Raw genomic sequence first — 18,975 nt, 5'->3', positions numbered from 1 at the left:
AAAAGCTGCATAAACTCCCTGTGCCAGCAAGCAGGTGGAACCCGGTCTTCTGACCACAAAGTCCTTGAATATCATTAGAGATCCTGCTTGCCTGGAGCCACGGCAAAAGGGAAGATACATCTTTTGACAGTTTGAACTGTGGTTTTGTTTCCTGTTTTCTTGAAAAGTCTTGAGAAAATGTGACACAGATCTGAATTATAGAGCAAATGAGAGAGTGGGAGTTGAAACTAAGTGTGATGGTAGTCAAGGCTCCGGGGCATTTAATTAAAAACAAACAACAGCTCTGAGGTTTACCAGAGGGTACATGGGTGGGAGGATAGAATTAAGGAGAGCACTTGTCCTGATGAGCACAGGGTGATGTGTGGAAGTGTTGGATTGCTATATCGTGTACCACAAACTAATGGAACACTGTATGTTAACTAACTGGAATTAAAATTAAAACTTAAAATAAAAAAATAAAATAACATTATGAGAAGAAACATTAAAAAATATATAAAATTTAAAACCAAAAACAACAATAAAAACACTTTATTTTCCCACCAAAAATTAAAGGAAAAAAATAAGCTTAGAATGTGCCTTTCAGGTAAGCTTAACAAGAATTAAAATACTTGAAGAAGAAAAAGAAATGTTTCCAAAACCTCTATAGCTTGCTCCCTATTTCTTTTAAATGTACCATGATAGCAGGATAAAATGTTTTAACTAAAAGATACCTTGATAACATCCCACCCTTTCCCCTTGAGTCTTAAGAGTCCCAAAGAAAGTTCCCAGTAAGCAACTGAAGGGGGGATGAACTGGCATTGGTGAGGAAGAAGACCAAAGAGTTAGGGATTGATTTCCTGCCCCCTTCTACTCCTACTTTATAACAGAGCAGATATTCTGTATTCCATCTTACTTACAAGTCTGGATTGTTTCTTTGCCACAACTTTTAAGAACACAGCTGTGTTGGGGCACCTGGGTGGCTCAGTCGGTTAAGCGTCCGACTTCAGTTCAGGTCATGATCTCACAGTTCGTGAGTTCAAGCCCCGCATCGTGCTCTGTGCTGACAGCTCAGAGCCTGGAGCCTACTTCAGATTCTGTGTCTCCCTCTCTCTCTCTGCCCCTCCCCTGCTCATGCTCTGTCTCTCTCTGTCTCAAAAATAAATAACACATTTTTAAAAAATTAAAAAAAAACATAGCTGTGTTACAGGCTGTGTTACAGCCTTCATACAACCCTAGTATTAGGTTGGGAACATCTAGCCACTTGCCAGTAGAGAAATCATGTATTAGATGACCATGCATATTCACAAATTCATTTACCTCTCCTCTCAGTCCCTAAAGAGATCCATTAGTCCCTTTGGATGGGCATCAGGGATTCCTTCCTCCCTCATCTCCTCATCATCATTTCCTATTTTACTTTTTTCTTCCTCTACCGACATGCTGATAAGCTGTTCTCTGATTTCTGCATTTCCCCCAGAGCTGACTCTCCATCATCTGCTTCTGTTTGGTTTTTCTTTAGCTGTATCTACAGCAGAGAAGGGCAACTTTAGATCTTGTATCCTCTGGGGTCTGGAGGGGGTGCTCAGACTTCTCAAGTTCCTTAAAATGAAATACCCATAAAGCGAACTTTTTTTTTCCTCATGCTGAGGGTCTATTTTAACATAACTCTTCTAAATGATTATGAAAACATTCCTAACATCTTTTCTCCCTGTCTTGCTAAGACTACTAATGTTGTCTTCTCCCTTTAGTATAGCTTGGAGCTGATAGAGGCAGTTAGTTGAGGTTCCCAAAGCGGAGGGGGGGGGGGACGTCTGAGAGTTGGGTAGAGAAAAAGCTCTTCCTTCCACAAAAGGGTTCTAATGTGATGAAAAGATATTGAATCAAATACCAGGATGGAGACTCCAGAATTTCTCATTCAAATTTAGTTTTTATTCAAGGCGCTGAAGTTTTGCTTGTCCAATTTGATCCTCACAAAGCAAAGAATAGACTTCTCTATAATAATTTTGCAAATGAAGAAACTGAGATTTGGGGAATAATAACTTTCTTAAGGTCATATAGTCCACGAGTAGAAAGCCAAATATTAAATTCAGAACCATTAAATCCAAACTTCATTTCGTTCCATTTTACTAAAGTAAGACTTATGCCTAATACTTAGCTTATAGACCTGGAACCATGCTCTTTTGGGTTCTGGGTTATGGTAAGATTTATAGAAAGGTTTAAGTACTGTATTTCATTGTGTGTGTGTGTGTGTGTGTGTGTGTGTGCATTAACACACCTATTGTGAGGCAATATTTCTTCTTCACTTGAAGATGGTGAAAAATGAATGGATGTTTCCAAAAGGGACTTGAGGTCTATAGATGAAATTCATGTAAGATTGAAAAAAGAATCACAAGATTATCTTGGTGTCTGCTGAAAAGATGTTTTTTTAAAGGCATGAGTAAATTATTTTATTTTTTTTACGCTTCCTAAGTATGTGATGAGAAAGGACAGCCAGGAAAAAGGAAGACACATAAAAAGCCATGGATGTGAAGGGCTCCTGAAATAAAAGTAGTACTTATTTTTGAAGTGCATGACGTTAAAATTTGGGGGAGTGTCATCAATCACTTGCAGGACTCTCTAGGAAGGAGCAGGATCTTTTGATTTATTGTCAAAGTCAAATAGGATATCAGAAACTGAAATTCCTTTGCACTATGATGAGAAGATATTACTCGGCTTTGATGAAAATACTCAGAAAATCCTCAGTCATAGTTCCACCTTTGGTTTCAGGTAGAGCATCTGGGGAAACTGGGTGTGCTGGCCATACCAGAAATTGATTTGGTAAGGATTGAGAAGGTAATATATAGAGGTGAGTTGAGTCCATCCATATCTGTGGTTTAGCACCACATCTAGGTCTTTCGTTACTCTAGGCTATCCAAAGAAATACCAAAGAAAGATACATCACAAACTTGCCTCTTTTAGAATCATGTAATTGTAGATTTTCAGAGTACTTCGGTCTTCATTTAGGCAAAGACTAGCTAAAAAAATAAATTTGCAGACTTAATTGTGACTATCTGCTCACACACTGTTTCTTCTTTTCCTTGCCTGGGAATTCTGTTTATCTAGATTTAAAGCATAATAAGAAGGTAAATGCATTTGTTAGTTTAATATAACCCTGATTGTTTTGTAAATCAATCAAAAGATATATGCCAGCTCTAATAGTCAATATTTTAATTTTTCCTACATAATATCCAAAATACATGTACTTCATCCATTGACACATGTCTTCCAAGTGGTGATTTCAGAAATTCAGGCCCTTGCATTTTATGGTGTTAACATCTTTAGAGTGTGGCTTCTAAGGTGATTGTGCTTGTTTGATCCAATGGGCAGAAGAGAAAGAACCTAGAAAACTATGCTTGGGAAGTGTTAGTAAACCAGGGTGAGACATATTGCAGGTCCTTTACACTCAGAGTCATTGTCTATTACTCAACCACATAGCTACCTAGGTGTAAGAGAAGTATAGTCTGGCTGTTTGCCAAGGAAGAAGAAGAAATAAATTTCTTCCGTGAATTCCTGACATTGTGCCCCAGAAAGTAGCTACTATATTACAAAAATGATTCTGTTTTGTTTCTGTGGTAAAGATATAGGATCATAGAAGAAAGTAGGAAATGTACTAGGGCTTTTTAAATTTTTCTTTTTTTTACATTTTACTTATTTTTGAGAGAGACAGAGAGATTGAGACGGAGCACAAGTGGGGGAGAGGCAGAGAGAGAGGGAGACACAGAATCAGAAGCAGGCTCCAGGCTCCAAGCTGTCAGCACAGAGCCCGCCGTGGGGCTCGAACTCACAAACCGTGAGATCACGGCCTGAGCTGAAGTCGGATGTTTAACCGACTGAGCCACCCAAGTGCCCCTATCAGGGCTTTTTAAAAAAATCTTTTCTCCCCTTCTGGTTATATGTGTGTGTGTGTGTGTGTGTGTGTGTGTGTGTGTGTGTGTGTGTATGTAATTCATTTATATATATGTATTATACATATAATGTATATATAATATATAGTTCATTTTCCTAAATATTTGTGCTAAAGACAGAACTATTTGAAAAGTTCTTCATGTTGTAATGGAAGAATCATGAGTTTTGGAAACAAGAAGACCTGGTTTCAGATATTTCCTCTCTGGCTTACTCCTTCTGGACCTTGGGCAAGTCACTTAGACATTATGAATCTCAGTCTCCTCATCTGTGAAATTAATATAATAAACTCTAATTTTGATAAAATCCCTTCATAGTATGTAGAATGTATTAGTTGGCAAATATTTGGTATTTGCTGTTTTTATCATTATCTGGGCACCTTTATGTTCTTTTTTCCTTACCTGAAAATCTATGGAAAGGATTTGATTAGTTATATTTACACTAAGCTGCTATAACAAATAGGCCTTAAACTAGAGAGACTTGAGAACATGGATGTGTATTTCTCTTTTACTGGTTTTCTGCACTGAGCATTTCTGGTCATCTGGTTCCATGTGGTTTTGGTGACTTAACAAGTCATGGCCATTCCAGACATGAAGGATATTGAAGACCAGAGGGTAGCCAATTTACAATACTAATCTATAGAGGAAAGTCTAAGTTAAGATTAGACTCTTATTTAGTCTTTATCTGAAAATTTACTTTCAATATAACAAACAAATCAGTTTACTGCTTATAAACCTATTGTACCATTGCTCTGTTTTAGGGACTGGGAAATTTTCAGGTGAAATGGTTTATGTTGGATATATGAATGAACTTGGGAAACTAGTGGGGAGCTGTGCCTTCACTTTTTAGCTTGTTGCTTACAATACCAAGCTATATCACTTCTCTCTAAGAGTGGTAATCGTCATGAGGGTGTGAAACAATCTTGATTAAATACAGAAATGTTGAAGATATGTTAATCAATAAAGTACTTTATGTAACATTAAAGAGTGTGTTCTTAATTTTTATATAACAACATATAATTGGTTCAACAAATAGATATTGAGCAACAGCTACTATAGGAAACTATTGCTGATAGGAAAAAAAATCTCTGAACATCTGAAAGGATTAATATTAGATGGTTTGTTTATAGGTTATTTTGTATTATCCCTTTATTTAAACTTTCAAGACTTTCTACTCTGAGGACTTTGATAAAAAAAAAAAGTAAAAGTATTTAAAAATAACTCATTGATGTTATTGAAAATGTTTACTCATCTTTGTGCTTTTGTGACTGATAGAATCAAAATGCAGGTCTGTCTCCAGATATCCACTTATAATATGGAAATATATGTGAGCAGAATTAGATAATAGTGCTTAGTTCAGAATGATAGTGTCAGATGACCAAGTTTGCATCTGGAGGCCGCCTAAATTGGCAACTGCTTGACCAAGCATTCAGATCCTTCATTTATTCCAGACCTTTCCAAAATCCATTGTTTTAATCAATTGATTAAGCATTAAATGATCCTATTCTGTATTACAGTTGCCAACAATACATATGTTATAAGATCCAGTGGACACTTCCATAACTCCTTTTATCTGACATAGCAGCCGCAGTCAGTAGTGACTTCCCTTCCAGAAGTCGTTATCTCTCTTGGTTTCCGTGATACGAGATTCTTCTGGGGCTTATCCTATTTTCATTACTACATCTTCTTTATCTCCTTTTCTTGATCCACTTCCTATAATGCCTATCTGTTTGGAATGCCCCACAGCATAAACACTAGTTGAATACATAAATATTTAAATGAACAAGTAAATAAATAAATGTAATCTTCAACCTAAAGGAGGGACACTAAATAGCGTTTCAGGATTTGGGAGCACGATGAGCAGAGGAGCATGTGGAACCCTTCCGCTTGAAGGATTGCAGGACTCACCATGCAAAGGTGCGCACACAGCATTGGCTAAGCAGCCTCAAAGAACAGGGGCTCCACAATTCCTTATCGAAAACAGAATTTTGGAATGGTTTTGCAAACTTCATGCTTGATTTTTCCCTTGGTTTCCATGCAACTTGAATCACTGACTCATTCTTGAAGTTCTTTTGTTGTTTTAATACATTAAATTAGCTCATTACAGCTGAATATGTAGTGGAAAATAGCATCTGTTTACACTGTAATAATATAAAAATTACTTACTAGTAACAGAATAAAGAGCAATTTGCAAAAGCTAATCATATTTGTGCACTTGTCTGCAAAAAGTAAATTGTTAATGTATGCCCAAGGGGGGAATCACTTGCTGGTTTAAGCATTGGAAGCGATGATATTAACAGGCATCACTTAGACAACTCTGGTATTTAAGATTGGATACAAATATCCCAACTTGTCATGAAAATATAGATGTTTATTAGTTTTGTTTTGACCCTGGTAAATTCAAATAATGTGGAGATTCATATAGTATCATAGAAAATTCAATGGTTAGACATTTCTTAATATTTACAAAGTCAAAAAGTTTTAGTAAATCTTATTTAGAGAAAACTTTTTTTTGACTTTTCTTAGTGCTAATCACAAATACTGTTGGAAAAACATGTCAAAAGCAGCCCCCCACACCCTCCAAAGCATTAAAATGAAAGAGCTGTTTAAAAATTGAAAAGGAGGGGCGCCTGGGTGGCGCAGTCGGTTAAGCGTCCGACTTCAGCCAGGTCACGATCTCGCGGTCCGGGAGTTCCAGCCCTGCGTCGGGCTCTGGGCAGATGCCTCAGAGCCTGGAGCCTGTTTCCGATTCTGTCTCCCTCTCTCTCTGCCCCTCCCCCGTTCATGCTCTGTCTCTCTCTGTCCCAAAAATAAATAAAAAACGTTGAAAAAAAAATTAAAAAAAAATTTATAATTATTGACTTGTAAATGTCACATGTATAAACAATTTTAAAACCTGATTTACAGAACAAACCCTTTCTCCTTTGGTCATCACAGATAGAGGGCTTCTGTTTTGTTTTTCTCCCACATTTGTCGGAGGCGGGGAGGCGGGGGGGGGGGGGAGAAGGAAACCTAGATGAAGTTAATCTTTAAATTCCCTTTTTCCAGATGCCAGGGTGAGACCTATTCAACTAAGACGGTCTTACTTCAGACATGTTAATAATATTCATTAAGCACAGCTCTCTTTTACATTCAGTCAGCCCTTGATTAGTAGTCTCATCCTGCCTTGTTGCTTTTGACCTACCCTTTAATAAGATCTCTGTAAATGGCTCATTCCATCCGCTACAATTTTAACTGAGAGAACAACTCACTGCCATGTCTGGAGGCCACCTCATTGTGGCCTTTAGTAGTTGGACTTCTACCAAACCTCATTTTGCTGCTCTAGCGAGAGAACTTTTATCCTCATGAATCCAGCCTCTGGAGACCCAATGCTGAGATACAACATTCTATATATGAGAGAAGTGTGTCATTTATTCCTGGTTCACTTATGTTGGTGCGAAGTTTAAGAAAGGAGTGATTCACCGTGTGACTGAAACTTGAAGATTTTAAGCACTTTAAGGAAAGACTTGCTTTGAAGCTAAGTGCTGAAGTATACTTGAGCTCAGTGAAGAATTTGGAAATATGTTCTCCCATACACGACCAGAGTCTTCATTCGCTCATTCAAATGTTGCAGCTGATTAAGGATTGTGTTTCAGTGGTTAAACAGGAAAAAATCTTTTATTTGCCTTTCAAATGTCATTTCCCAGTGGCTTCAGTTACCATCTGTTTCTGATAACTCCCCAGTTTAGCTCCAGCCTAGACTTCATCTCTCAGTTCCAGACCACATAGCTAATCGCAGAGCCCATATTTTACGTAGATGTTTTAAAGACTCCTGAAACGCAACATATCCCAACCCAAGTGACACTCTTTCCCCAGACATTTAGATCTCTGTCACTACCGACAGTTCTGGGGATGGAACCTCCGATCGTGTGTTTGCAAGAACCAGAAACCTGCGAGGCATATTTGAACCACCTCTCAAAGGTCATCATCAATTCTTGACATTTTTAAGTCCCACATTAAGCAAATCTGTGCCCTCTTCTCTCTCTTCTTTGTCTTTCATCATCTAATTCTTAGCGTGGCCAACTCTTCCTTTGGCCACTGCGATAAGAATCCACTCCTCTGCTCCTCTCTCACTCTGGCTCTCCTCCCACCCAGAGTTCTTTGCTCTTGCCGAGTGATCTCACAAAAATGCAAAATTTGTGTGTTTCTGTGTTTCTCAAAGCCATCAAGCAGCCTTCCATTTGAATAGAGAGTAAAGAATATAATCCTTAACCAAGTCTGCAAGGTTCTCTGTGCAAGAGCTGACTTGTGCCCAATAATACTTCCTGATGCCTGAAGGCTTCACATTTTGGGATATAAACAAATATCGCATAGTTTTCCGTACTGTGTTTACAGCATCAGCATCGCTTGATTGGAACTGGCATGGAAAGAATTAAACTAGGTAGACCTTCAGAATGTTGCTAATAATAGTATCTAAAGCACGGGCCTAAGACAGACTCTGAGTGAAATTCTATGAATTAATGACCACAAAAATCAAGATTTTTTATTTATGAGCTTAGTATCTGTGCACTGTTTAGTCTTGCTTGTGTCCTTTGCAAGGTGAGCCACTATGAAGTTGTATAACAGGTTGTTTTCCATGTTCCAGTCTCTTTTGGACTGAGAAGAAGAGCTACGTCTGTGGTATTTGGAGTTAGACAGGTACACACCGTGCATTGCCCTTACTATGTGGTCGAGTGGTTCTAGCTTCCAGAGTCTTAGTCTCTCCATTTATAAAATGCTCACGGTCAGTGTCATTCCCTCATAGATCTTTGTAAGGAATGGGTGCGAATGTTCATACAAAGCCTTTAACACACTACCTGGCACAGATGAGCATTCTGTAAATGCTTCAAACAAACATCCACTGTGTAAAGGAACAGCAGGGTTTCCTTAATGCATTCATAACACACTGAGTTCCTCCACCAGACATCACTCAGGAAAAAGAAACCCTCTGGCCAGAATTCCACCAAGGGCTACTGAATGCTCACAAGGGATACTGTGCTATTAACACCTCACCATTTGTGGAAGTTTTCTCTAAACCTTAAACTCTTGGGATTAGAGTGCCTAACACAACTCCTGTACCCATGGTCAATCATGGAAAATAAATATTTTTTTATGCAAAAGGAAGAAATTTTGGTATAACAAGAAGTCAGGCATTTATGCATGCCCAGACAACTCAATCTTCTGGAGTCATTGCCATTGTTTCTTGCCAGCTCACCCTCCCTCCAAAACTTAATCCAAGGCCATAGCCATTTCTTTCTGCAACTTTGGTTGTAGGAGGCTAAAAATGACAACAAACACTTTTTTCCTGCCTACCAAATATTTTCCTAAGTCCAAGAAGAGACCATTATTAGAGCAGTTGGGTGATTTTGCTGGGTTTTGCCCATAAAATGTCTCACCTCAGATCTCTTAGGTCACAGGAGTATCTTGAGGTGGGTCCAGTTGGAATAACTTATCTTCTTTAAAAGTATTTTGTTTTCTCTCCTTCCTAATCCCACAATTTCCAAAAAATAACAGTTTATTCACAATTTTTTTTTATTTCCAGAGTTCTAACCTAGGCACCAAATTGATTTATACAGATGAACATTAGCTTTCTTTTATTTTGACCAAAAATAGCCATTTATTTTTATTATTGAACCCCCATACCAAGAAGCCTTAGGTACTTTGAGATAATTTACTTCATTGAATTTATGAAGGCTTTGCCGATTTTTCTAATCATTGGCATTTTTCCTCCTGATTTTGTAGATGTTCTTTATATAATATGAAATTTAACCTCTTTGCAGTAGGATTTGCGAGTATTTTTCATATTTTTTCAAATGTTTTTACTCTGGTATTCTTTATAGAGGTGTGTAAATGTAATTTATCAGTCTGACTTGTCTTTGTTCTAGTCTCATAACTACAAGAATGTCTGGCTGCAGTTCTGTTAGTCCTTTGTGAATGAATGGACAGCAGCTGGAACAGGGGTGGATCATGCCTATAAGGGTCTAGGTTCTTGACGTTATATGTGATATCATTCTTCGTCTTTTCCTGGTGTACCCTGCTTCAGAAAACTGTCATGGTGCCTAACACTGACAAAACATCTGCCTCAAATATAAACCATTATTTTGTGAACCCAATAAATCCTATTAGCAATTGCATGTTAATTGCATGTCTTACAAGTTATCTTTGGGACACGTCCATTAAAGTTGCAATCAGGACAATTCTCAAATTTATGAATTAGAGACTAGAAATGCTACAAAATTGGGATGCCTGGGTGGCTCAGTCGGTCAAGCATCGAACTCTTGATCTCGGCTCAGGTCACGATCTCCCATTTTGTGAGATTGATCGCCACAGTGCAGAGCCTGCTTGGGATTCTCTCTCCCTATCTCTTTTCCCCTTTCTCTCTCTCTCTCTCTCTCTCTCTCTCTCTCTCTCTCTCTCTCTCTGTCTCTCTTTTTCTGCCCCTCCTTCACTTGCCCAAGTGTACATGTGCATGTGCTTTCTCTCCCTCTCTCAAAATAAACACTAAAAAAAAAAAAGAAATGCTATAAAATTATAGAGGGAAGCCCTTTCTTCATTTATGGAAATGTAGGGAATTTAATAATTTTTCCCCAATGGAAGGTACTCTTTTTCAGAAAATACAGGGTGTATTTTATTATGTGGGTTTTCAGGGAGGAAAATGGGTTAACAATGTCATAATTAATTTCTCTATATTGTTTTAGAACATAATATATTTCATTTTGAAAGGTTAAAAATAGCGTTAACAGAAAATAGCATTCTCCGAGTACTGAAAATTACTATAGGAATTTAGTCTTTCAGATAAATCTTAAACTGCAGAGTCATCACTGGAATAATTCATTGCATTTCCCAGATTTAAAAAAAAAACTTGTTAGTTATTTATCAAAATTTTTAGAAAATGAAACAATCTCGATATTATTCCTTTGCTACGTTCCATGCAAAGAGAGCGCCTGTAAATAGCACAATTTGCAGTTGATGATAAGCTTCTCCCTGAGAAAAAATAATAGTTTGTGTTTGTGCCAGATGCTTTTCCAGCATTAAGTGCCATAAAAATCCCCTAAAGTGTGTTCAGCAGATAAGGCAAAGTGCCAAAGAATGGCAAAGAATTAAGTTGAACCCTGTTCACATACAAAATCCATTGAGACACCATATGCATATTTCCATTTTAAAATCAAAATGTGAAATTAATTCAACATGCATTTAATCGGCACCTATTTAGAGATCCATCCTAGGTTCTAGGGACAGAATGATGAGTAGCATCAGGTCTTTCTCTCTGTGTTGAGAAATTCACTCTCTACTAGAAGAAACAGACATTTAACCCTTCCTGTGTCAGTGACAAGTGTTATAATGCAGCCATACCCAAGACTGCAGGGAGGAGGTAACATGTGATGAGTAGATATCTACCAAGCAAGTAACCATTCTCTAGACAGAGGGAAGTTGTCATGCAGAGGCTTGAAAATTACTTCTTGTGGTGGTATTTTCTGTAAGAGAATACAAGGGAGGCCTGTCCCTCCCTGATCTACACTGAAAGTGGTTGTCCTCTCTAGAGAGCAGGCATCGTGACGGTGAGGGTCACGACTGTGGGGTTGTGCCAGGGGGCAGGCAGGTTGCCTGGAGGGGAAGCTGGAGGTTATTTAAGGGAAGCATACATGTCATGCCAGGAAATAAAGACATTTTTCTCTGTTACTGATACCAACACCCACAACAGCTTGACCCTCCCCTACAATTAGATTCAACATTTCTAATTCCCCCCACATTTTAACTAGCACGTGACAATCACCCACCAAGCAAAGTATTAAATTATGGGCATTGTGAAAAGGTAATGAACATTGGCTGAGCAATTAGACAACATGGGTCTTCTGATTTCTCTTAGTTTCATACAAAAACCTTTTTTGTGATTATATCACTAGAATTAAAACTCACTTGAAGTTTCTGGCTTACAGAAAGCTCCCATCAATGTTGACCAAACGTAGGCAAGGCCACATGTTCCTTTTGACTTCATTACATCATTTGTACTAGCTTCTAGAACCCACTGTTAGCCATTGTTCCCCCCGCCCCTTCAGGACCCCACCACTAGAGGTCAGTGAGGCAGCTATCTGGATTCCAAATGCACATAAACCGTGGTTTCACAGCAGGAACCAGACAAAACCTCTCAAATTAGCTCCTCTCACTTAAATAAGTACTCTACTTTATCACTCACATTACATACTTGAAAACATTAAATAGTTAATGTGTAAAAATCATGAAGTTTATAGACGTATTGAGAAACTTTGAAGAGGTAAGTGAGTCCATGTAGATTACTTTTTTCACAACTACATAAGTACTTAGTGACAAGGTATTTTCTTTGCTTATAAAATCAGAGTTATCTAATGTAGCTGAGAAATTGTGACATGCCTCTCTTCTTTTACTTTATTTTTTTTTAAATTTCTTTCTTCCAGTGCATAGTGGTACTGTATAAAAATCACTCTACTCTTGTGGCATTATCTCTTTTTTTTTTCTATCTTTTTTTTCTATTCCTGTGACTCTTACTGTTCATTTCTGTATTGAAAAGCACAGAAGACAGGAATACATTTAAAGTAAGGCATCAATCACTTGAGCTCAGAGAGAACACTCTTAATTGAATCGTGTTTTTCACTTTAGGGCTCAGTGCAAGTGAATTTTCATTTTTATTTGTAATGTAGTCATCCACTTAACATGTGAGCTACATAATCACAAGTTAAATTAAGTTATTAAATACTCCTTATGGGGCATGTAATTAAGGGAGAAAAATACCTGTACCACGTCATTTTGCCCACTATATAGGAGAATTTGAAAGGTTCCTGTATCCATTGCAGGAGGGCAAACGTAAAACAAAGCACTACTCTTTCAGTTCCTTCTTCAAATGTTTTGTTAAGTGAAGTAGCAGAGAAGGCATTCTCCCAGCTTACCAGAGTGGTCTTTATGTGTGTCCCAGCTAGAAGTTTCCCTCAGTAAAAGAGCCGTGAGTACATGATAAAAGAAGCTAGACATGTCTAACACTAAGTCAGTTTGTTGCAAATAAAACAGTGGGCCATATACTTGTTATAGTAAAGTTTTAAATGCTGTGCTTGATTTTATTTATTTTTTTCATAAAGTTGGGAATGCCCCACCCCCCCCCAAATGAATCATAGCAAAGCATTCATCATAAAGGTAAAACTAATGGGGACAGAGGGCCAGGCTGCAACAAAAATTAGAAGAACAAAGGTCAAAACTGCAAAGAGAAAATTGCAAGGACTTGGGAAGCACTTCTGTGAGACTTTAGAATTGTATGGAGGTCACCAAGGTTGATTTGCTCTTTTGTATCTATCCCTCTTTGATAGAAGTTCCCCCAAGTGCCTGTGTATAGGAGTTATTTTTTATTTCTTGTTATGTCTTGGTTTTTCTTGGGTGATACCCATTGTTCATATTTAGTAAATGTTAAATTTTCAAATGATTAATCTTAAAAAAACCTAGACTTTGGCTATTTACTAAAGAAGGGCCCATCTTTGAAGAAAACGCTCTGGTATTTAAGATGAGTGGTTCTGAAACTTTGATATGCATTGTAAGCTTCTGAGGAGGTTTTAGAACCCAGATTGTTGAGCCCCAGCCCCATCATTTCTAACTCAGTAGGTCTGGGATGGAGATTGAGAATCTGCGTCTCTAGTAACCCAGCTGCTTCTATGGCTACTGGTCTGGGGACAGCTCTCTGAGAACTATGTCTTTATTTCTATCAACGTTAAATGAAGCTGAGCGTTGATAATGAAAGAATTAAGATATAATAATTAAGACAGAATACAATAGAATAGAATAGAAATCTGCTGCTGGTATATACAGAAGTGATATTCAAAATGTTTAATAAGCCGCTGACCAATTTTTTTTAAATCTTTTAACATTTATTCATTTTTTGAGAGAGAAAGAGAATGAGCGGGGGGAGAGGCAGAGATGGGGAGACACAGAATCTGAAGCAGGCTCCAGGCTCTGAGCTGTCAGCACAGAACCTGACATGGGGCTAGAACTCACTAACTGTGGGATCATGACCTGAGCCGAAGTCAGATGCTCAATTGACTGGGCCACCCAGGTGCCCCATCTACTGCTGACCAATTTAAAATGCGCACTGTCCCTAACCCATAGGACTGAGCCTGTACACGCTGTTTTAGTATTACACTTGAGTGAACGTACACAACATAGAAACAACTGCACGTAGATAAACCAAAACATTAAACTTCCCTGAAGTAATTTTTTAAAATAATTCTTAAAATGTAAATCTAAAGTAAGTGTTTTAGAATTTAGGATACTATATCATGTTTTGTCATTTTATTTTTTTGTCTTCAAAATAATAATCTAAGCCAAAATTAAAAACATGAGGTAACTTATTATAAAAAAAAAGGAAAGAGAGAAAGAGAGGAAGGAAGGAAGGAAAGAAAGAAAAAGAAAGAAGGAAAAAAGAAGGAAGGAAGGAAAGAAAGAGAAAGAAAGAAAGAAAGAAAGAAAGAAAGAAAGAAAGAAAGAAAGAAAGAAAGAAAGAAAATTTATCTGGCTCAGGTATTATCTCTACCCCCTGCCCCAAAATGGATCACAACTTCTCAATTAACTACACTTTACTTTTCTGATGTTGCATTTAACATGATAACGTTCATTTAATTTTCATACAGTTTCATATGTGGCAAAATTACATATTAAAAACTAACAAAGACTATCATGTTCCTTTTGAAATCATATGTGTTTATGAAAATTAATATTGGTTGTGGGAGCTACATGTTTGTGCTAATAATAAACTTAGTTTTAAAAAATCATATTAAGATACCTTGTATTAAGGAGACATAGAATAAAAGTGTACAAGGTATTGATGCTAATGAGATAAGATGATAGATACATATGAATATTCACGCAATATGATTCTGTGAGTTTCATAAGAGAATAGGGGTTTATCAAGAAGTCTCTTACATGAGTAAAATAAATGTGTGGGTGTATGTGTGTGTGTGTGTGTGCGTGTGCGTTTCAAAAGAATGAGACTTCTCTCCCAATTGTGGCCATTTAACAGTTATTTTTGTCTACTTTGGGACTTCAGTTACATTTAAACTTGAAGCCATTTTGAAATGCTGAAGATAAAATTTGAAGATGAGAAAGTATGACTGGCTACTGATGACTAGGATGTGGTGATGACATTTAAAGTGGCATCATTCTATTCTGCAGGAATGTGTGTGCATATCTTTAATGTCAGCACTTGCCTCTGGGATGACACTTGTTAGATTTCATGCTGTCATGTGCTATTTCAAGGGTGGTAGAGTGACGTTTATTATACAACACCCTAATATTACACTCATTATTTAAAAGGAAGTTGTCAAAGCCCAGTTTCTATTGTGCTGCTCACTTCTTTGTGTACTATGATCATCTGATTCCGTTTCAGTCTCAAAATACAGAATGCTGAAGTGTGCCTTAATGAAGTAGTCCACTTATTTAACCTTGGAATCATTCCTGTGAAAAATAATGGGTTGCTTGTGTCCGATGGTCCCCAGGTTTCTGGGAATGACTTGATTCAGAGGCTAATAATAGGAAACAGCCCCGAGGGAATATGAGGTGGTATGGTACATCCAGTGCCTCTCTGCCCAAAGGAACAGCAGCTGAGGCCCAAAGAAACATCTCTGACCAACTGCTGCTTTCAAAAAATCTCCCAGCAGGACTCCCTCTTAGGCTACAGCTTTGTCTGTAGTCACAGAAATATTAGATGGGGCTGAATAATTGATTCAGTCCAGGAAGTGGCTGAAAGGGATACAGGGAGCTCGCTGGATATACTTCCTTTGCACAAGGAACACACCTTTATACCACACACCTCTATCAAGATGGATCAAGATTTATGGGGTCAACATGCAGAGACTAGAAAATTTATACCGGTGTAAACCAAGAGCAGTCCAATAAATCCTACGAACATTAAATAAAGGTCTAATGTAAAATATCCAGAAAGGGTTATCTGTCTACATTTGGTTTCCAACTTGTATGCCCAACTCCTCCCCACCACTTATGCCCTGCACTGTCATAATCATATTGACGCCTCCAGTGTTACCAACCCCTCTATACTTTACCATTCCCCCTAAATTCTCTATGTCCTGATCTCTCCATAGCACTTTGGATCTTCTTTTTTTTTTATTTTCAAATTTGGGGAAGGCTTAGTTACCTTTTTTTTTAATCAGATAATTTTTAATTGAAATAATTATTATCAAGATGCTTTGGGACTATTACTCAATTAACAAGTGAGTATACATTTTTATTATGTTTTTAATAGATCAAGTGTCTCACTTGGGAGGGAGCCCACCAACTCTTGTTTATTCTGTCACCCCCTTCTCTCTATGACTCCCTGAGCCATTTCACTGGATGGAAGCATTGGCTTAGCTGTGCCTGTCTGTGGAGAGAGTATTTTGGGGAGGTGTAAATACTCTCTTTACTTGCAGGGGTTCCTTTGGAGTAAGTTTCTTAATATCCAAAATAGTGACATTCACCTGGTCCTATGGTGTGTTAAAACAGAGTCTTGCCTGATTTGAAATACTACTGAGAATGCAGATTTGCAAGGAACCTTAAATATATATATATATATATATATATATATATATATATATATATATGAGGTATAAATGGAGATAGCACTGTTAATATAAACCCTGTCTTTTAATACGTATTACATATAAAACATTCACTTCTATGTCAGGAATAAGAATGCGGACAGAGAGAAGAGAGGAACTTTGCTTTAAGAGAAAGTGTGTAGCCAGCTGTCTAGAGAAGAGGACCGTCTATATTGTGGATTTTATTAAAAATGCATATTGCCCTCAAAAGATAGGGCCAAAAGAATCGATTTGTTAAGAAGGAGAACTAGGCAGGAAAAAAAAAGACACAACTCTGTTCATCAAAGTGGCATTCTTTATGTAGAATCAGCCCAATCCAACCTATCATTGGTTCTTCAATTAACTATAGCAAGTCTTAACTTCACATTTTGGCTCACACTATGTCTTTTGATGTTATGTGTTGTTGGAAAACTCGTAACTGATGCATGAGTGTCCTCTCTGTTCAAACTGTTTCTAATATATGATTTCCTTGTCCAGTGTTCTTTCAATAAGGGTACCTAGTCCTTTGAGAATATTTGTCAGAATGATGCAAATGAAGGTGTGGATTATTTCTTTGCCTATTTACAAAAAGACATTATACTACAACCCTACTTACCACAATTGCTGTGACAAAGAGGACAGTGTGGTTATTTTTTCTGGCAAAATGGAGCCAGAACATGGAATGGAACATGGATTTAAATAAGTCATGGGAAGCAATGGGTAGTCTGACAGACATAGTCCTCCACTGAGATTTCTTCTTTGTGGGGTGTCTTTTTAAGGGTTTTCAGCTGGGAAACTTTCTGATCTAAGAATATCTCTGCCCACTCCCCTCCCACCCCAAGCAGCAAAGACTCCTTGTTTTCCAATAAGCATTAATAAATATAGGATTCTTTAAGATGATTTTCTATCTCAATTAATGTGTCTCTCCAGGAACAACAACAACAAAATCATGTTAAGAAAATATAAACTTTGGAAAATGTATATTACTGTTTAAGAAAAAAAATCTCAGAAGGCACAGGTGAAAGAATTGTTGTGGCTCCATTAAGTAGTCAAAGCACATTGGAGCCTCCTGACCATGGACCAGGGCATGAAAGATCCATGTGTTTAAGGAATGCCAGTCCCTTGAATTTCTCAGACTACCTCTGTAGGAAGCAAGGAGAAAGAAAGAATCAGAAAATTGCCCAGCTTGTGTGTACTTCATTTGGACTTAGGCAGTACATTTGCTTTTGAACTGTCGAACTTCAATTTCAGTCTCCAGGGTGCCCACTTCCCTTGTTATGTGTGAACTTTTCCTTGTAGACACCTGTTGGGGATTGTATTAATAAGACACATTGTAGAGAGAGAAAACACATTTCCTGAGCCAAGAAGATGAGAGCTACTCTTTTCTGGGGCCCTTGTTAATCTTTGGGAGCCCAGCATCCTCTGTGGCAGAGCCAGAGGAATATGGGTACAAATTTTTTTTTCCCCACTCCACAAAGAAAATGTTGTTGATGTGTTAGTGTTCAGCTACATTTCTCTCAAGAGAAACAATGGAATATCTCTTACTTCTGTCCAGAGGTTTTAGAACTTGAATCCCATTGCTTTCTAGCATCATTCTAAATAGAACCCTACTGTTTGGCCACTGCCAGAATTAGCTTGAATGGTACCTATTATTGAAAGGGAGTCTGTATTTGCAGTAATACAGAGAATGCCAGTTTAGAAATGAGCCTGATTGCACGGTTCATTTTGTTCTCCTTTGTAGAGCCAGGCTGCGGCCCACTACAAAGGCACGAAACATGCCAAGAAGCTCAAAGCACTGGAAGCCATGAAAAATAAGCAGAAATCTGTAACTGCCAAGGACAGCGCAAAGACTACCTTCACCTCCATCACTACCAATACCATCAATACCAGCTCTGACAAAACAGGTTAAGCGATGATCTTTGTTGTTGTTGTCATCATCGTGGTTTGGGGGTTCCTTCCCTTGTCTAGACCCATGTCTGTTTCCTTATGTTCCTGCCGCATCGATTCATGCTTGATCCATCTTTCTGTGTAATGGTAATTGTGTCCCCCTCATTTTCCCAATACCCTTCAGCAACTGATTAAGATAATCACTAGTTATGTTGCAGATTTTGCATTTGAAACAGTCCTGTGGCTGTTCTGGAGGAACACGAGAGCATAAAGGCATTTGAAGCCACGTATTTGAGAAGTAAACCCTTTCAGTGTGTATCATTGACATCTTGTATGCCACCCCTTAGCCTGTAACTGCATGGCAGATTCGATTTAACTGTGAATACACTGCAGCATATGCCAGATGAATCGAGAAGGCCCCTTCAGACAAGGGCATTATTACTGACAGGACTTATTCTCATAAATCCCAAACATTGCATTGTTTCAAGTAGTGGCTGTGTGAATCTGGGCTTGTTATGGCTGGGTAACCTTCCCTCTGCATACACAGGTAAGTGTTATTGTTACCAATT

The 18,975-nt window shown here is 37.9% G+C and overlaps 1 protein-coding gene and 1 long non-coding RNA gene across 5 annotated transcripts in view; one reads left to right on the top strand and one right to left on the bottom strand.

Moving 5' to 3' along the window:
- The window catches only part of ZNF385D (zinc finger protein 385D), an 888,856-nt gene that overhangs the window by 788,633 nt on the left and 81,248 nt on the right, over positions 1–18,975 (top strand). For all 4 annotated transcript variants that reach the window (XM_019810771.3, XM_006936450.5, XM_003992162.6 and 1 more), the window contains one exon: positions 18,261–18,423. In XM_019810771.3, coding sequence (XP_019666330.1) covers positions 18,261–18,423 — 163 coding nt within the window. The remainder of the gene's footprint in view (positions 1–18,260; positions 18,424–18,975) is intronic.
- Positions 2,597–11,931, bottom strand: LOC109491533. The gene is made up of 3 exons (XR_002144944.3): positions 11,853–11,931; positions 5,826–6,058; positions 2,597–3,074 (listed from the first exon to the last, which is right to left on the bottom strand). It is a non-coding gene; the product is annotated as an uncharacterized LOC109491533 (long non-coding RNA).

Source organism: Felis catus, chromosome C2 (genome assembly GCF_018350175.1).
Source record: "Felis catus isolate Fca126 chromosome C2, F.catus_Fca126_mat1.0, whole genome shotgun sequence".
Classification (NCBI taxonomy): Eukaryota; Metazoa; Chordata; class Mammalia; order Carnivora; family Felidae; genus Felis; species Felis catus.
The sequence above is the reverse complement of the archived record's forward strand: the minus strand, read 5'-3'. Positions and strand labels throughout refer to the sequence as shown.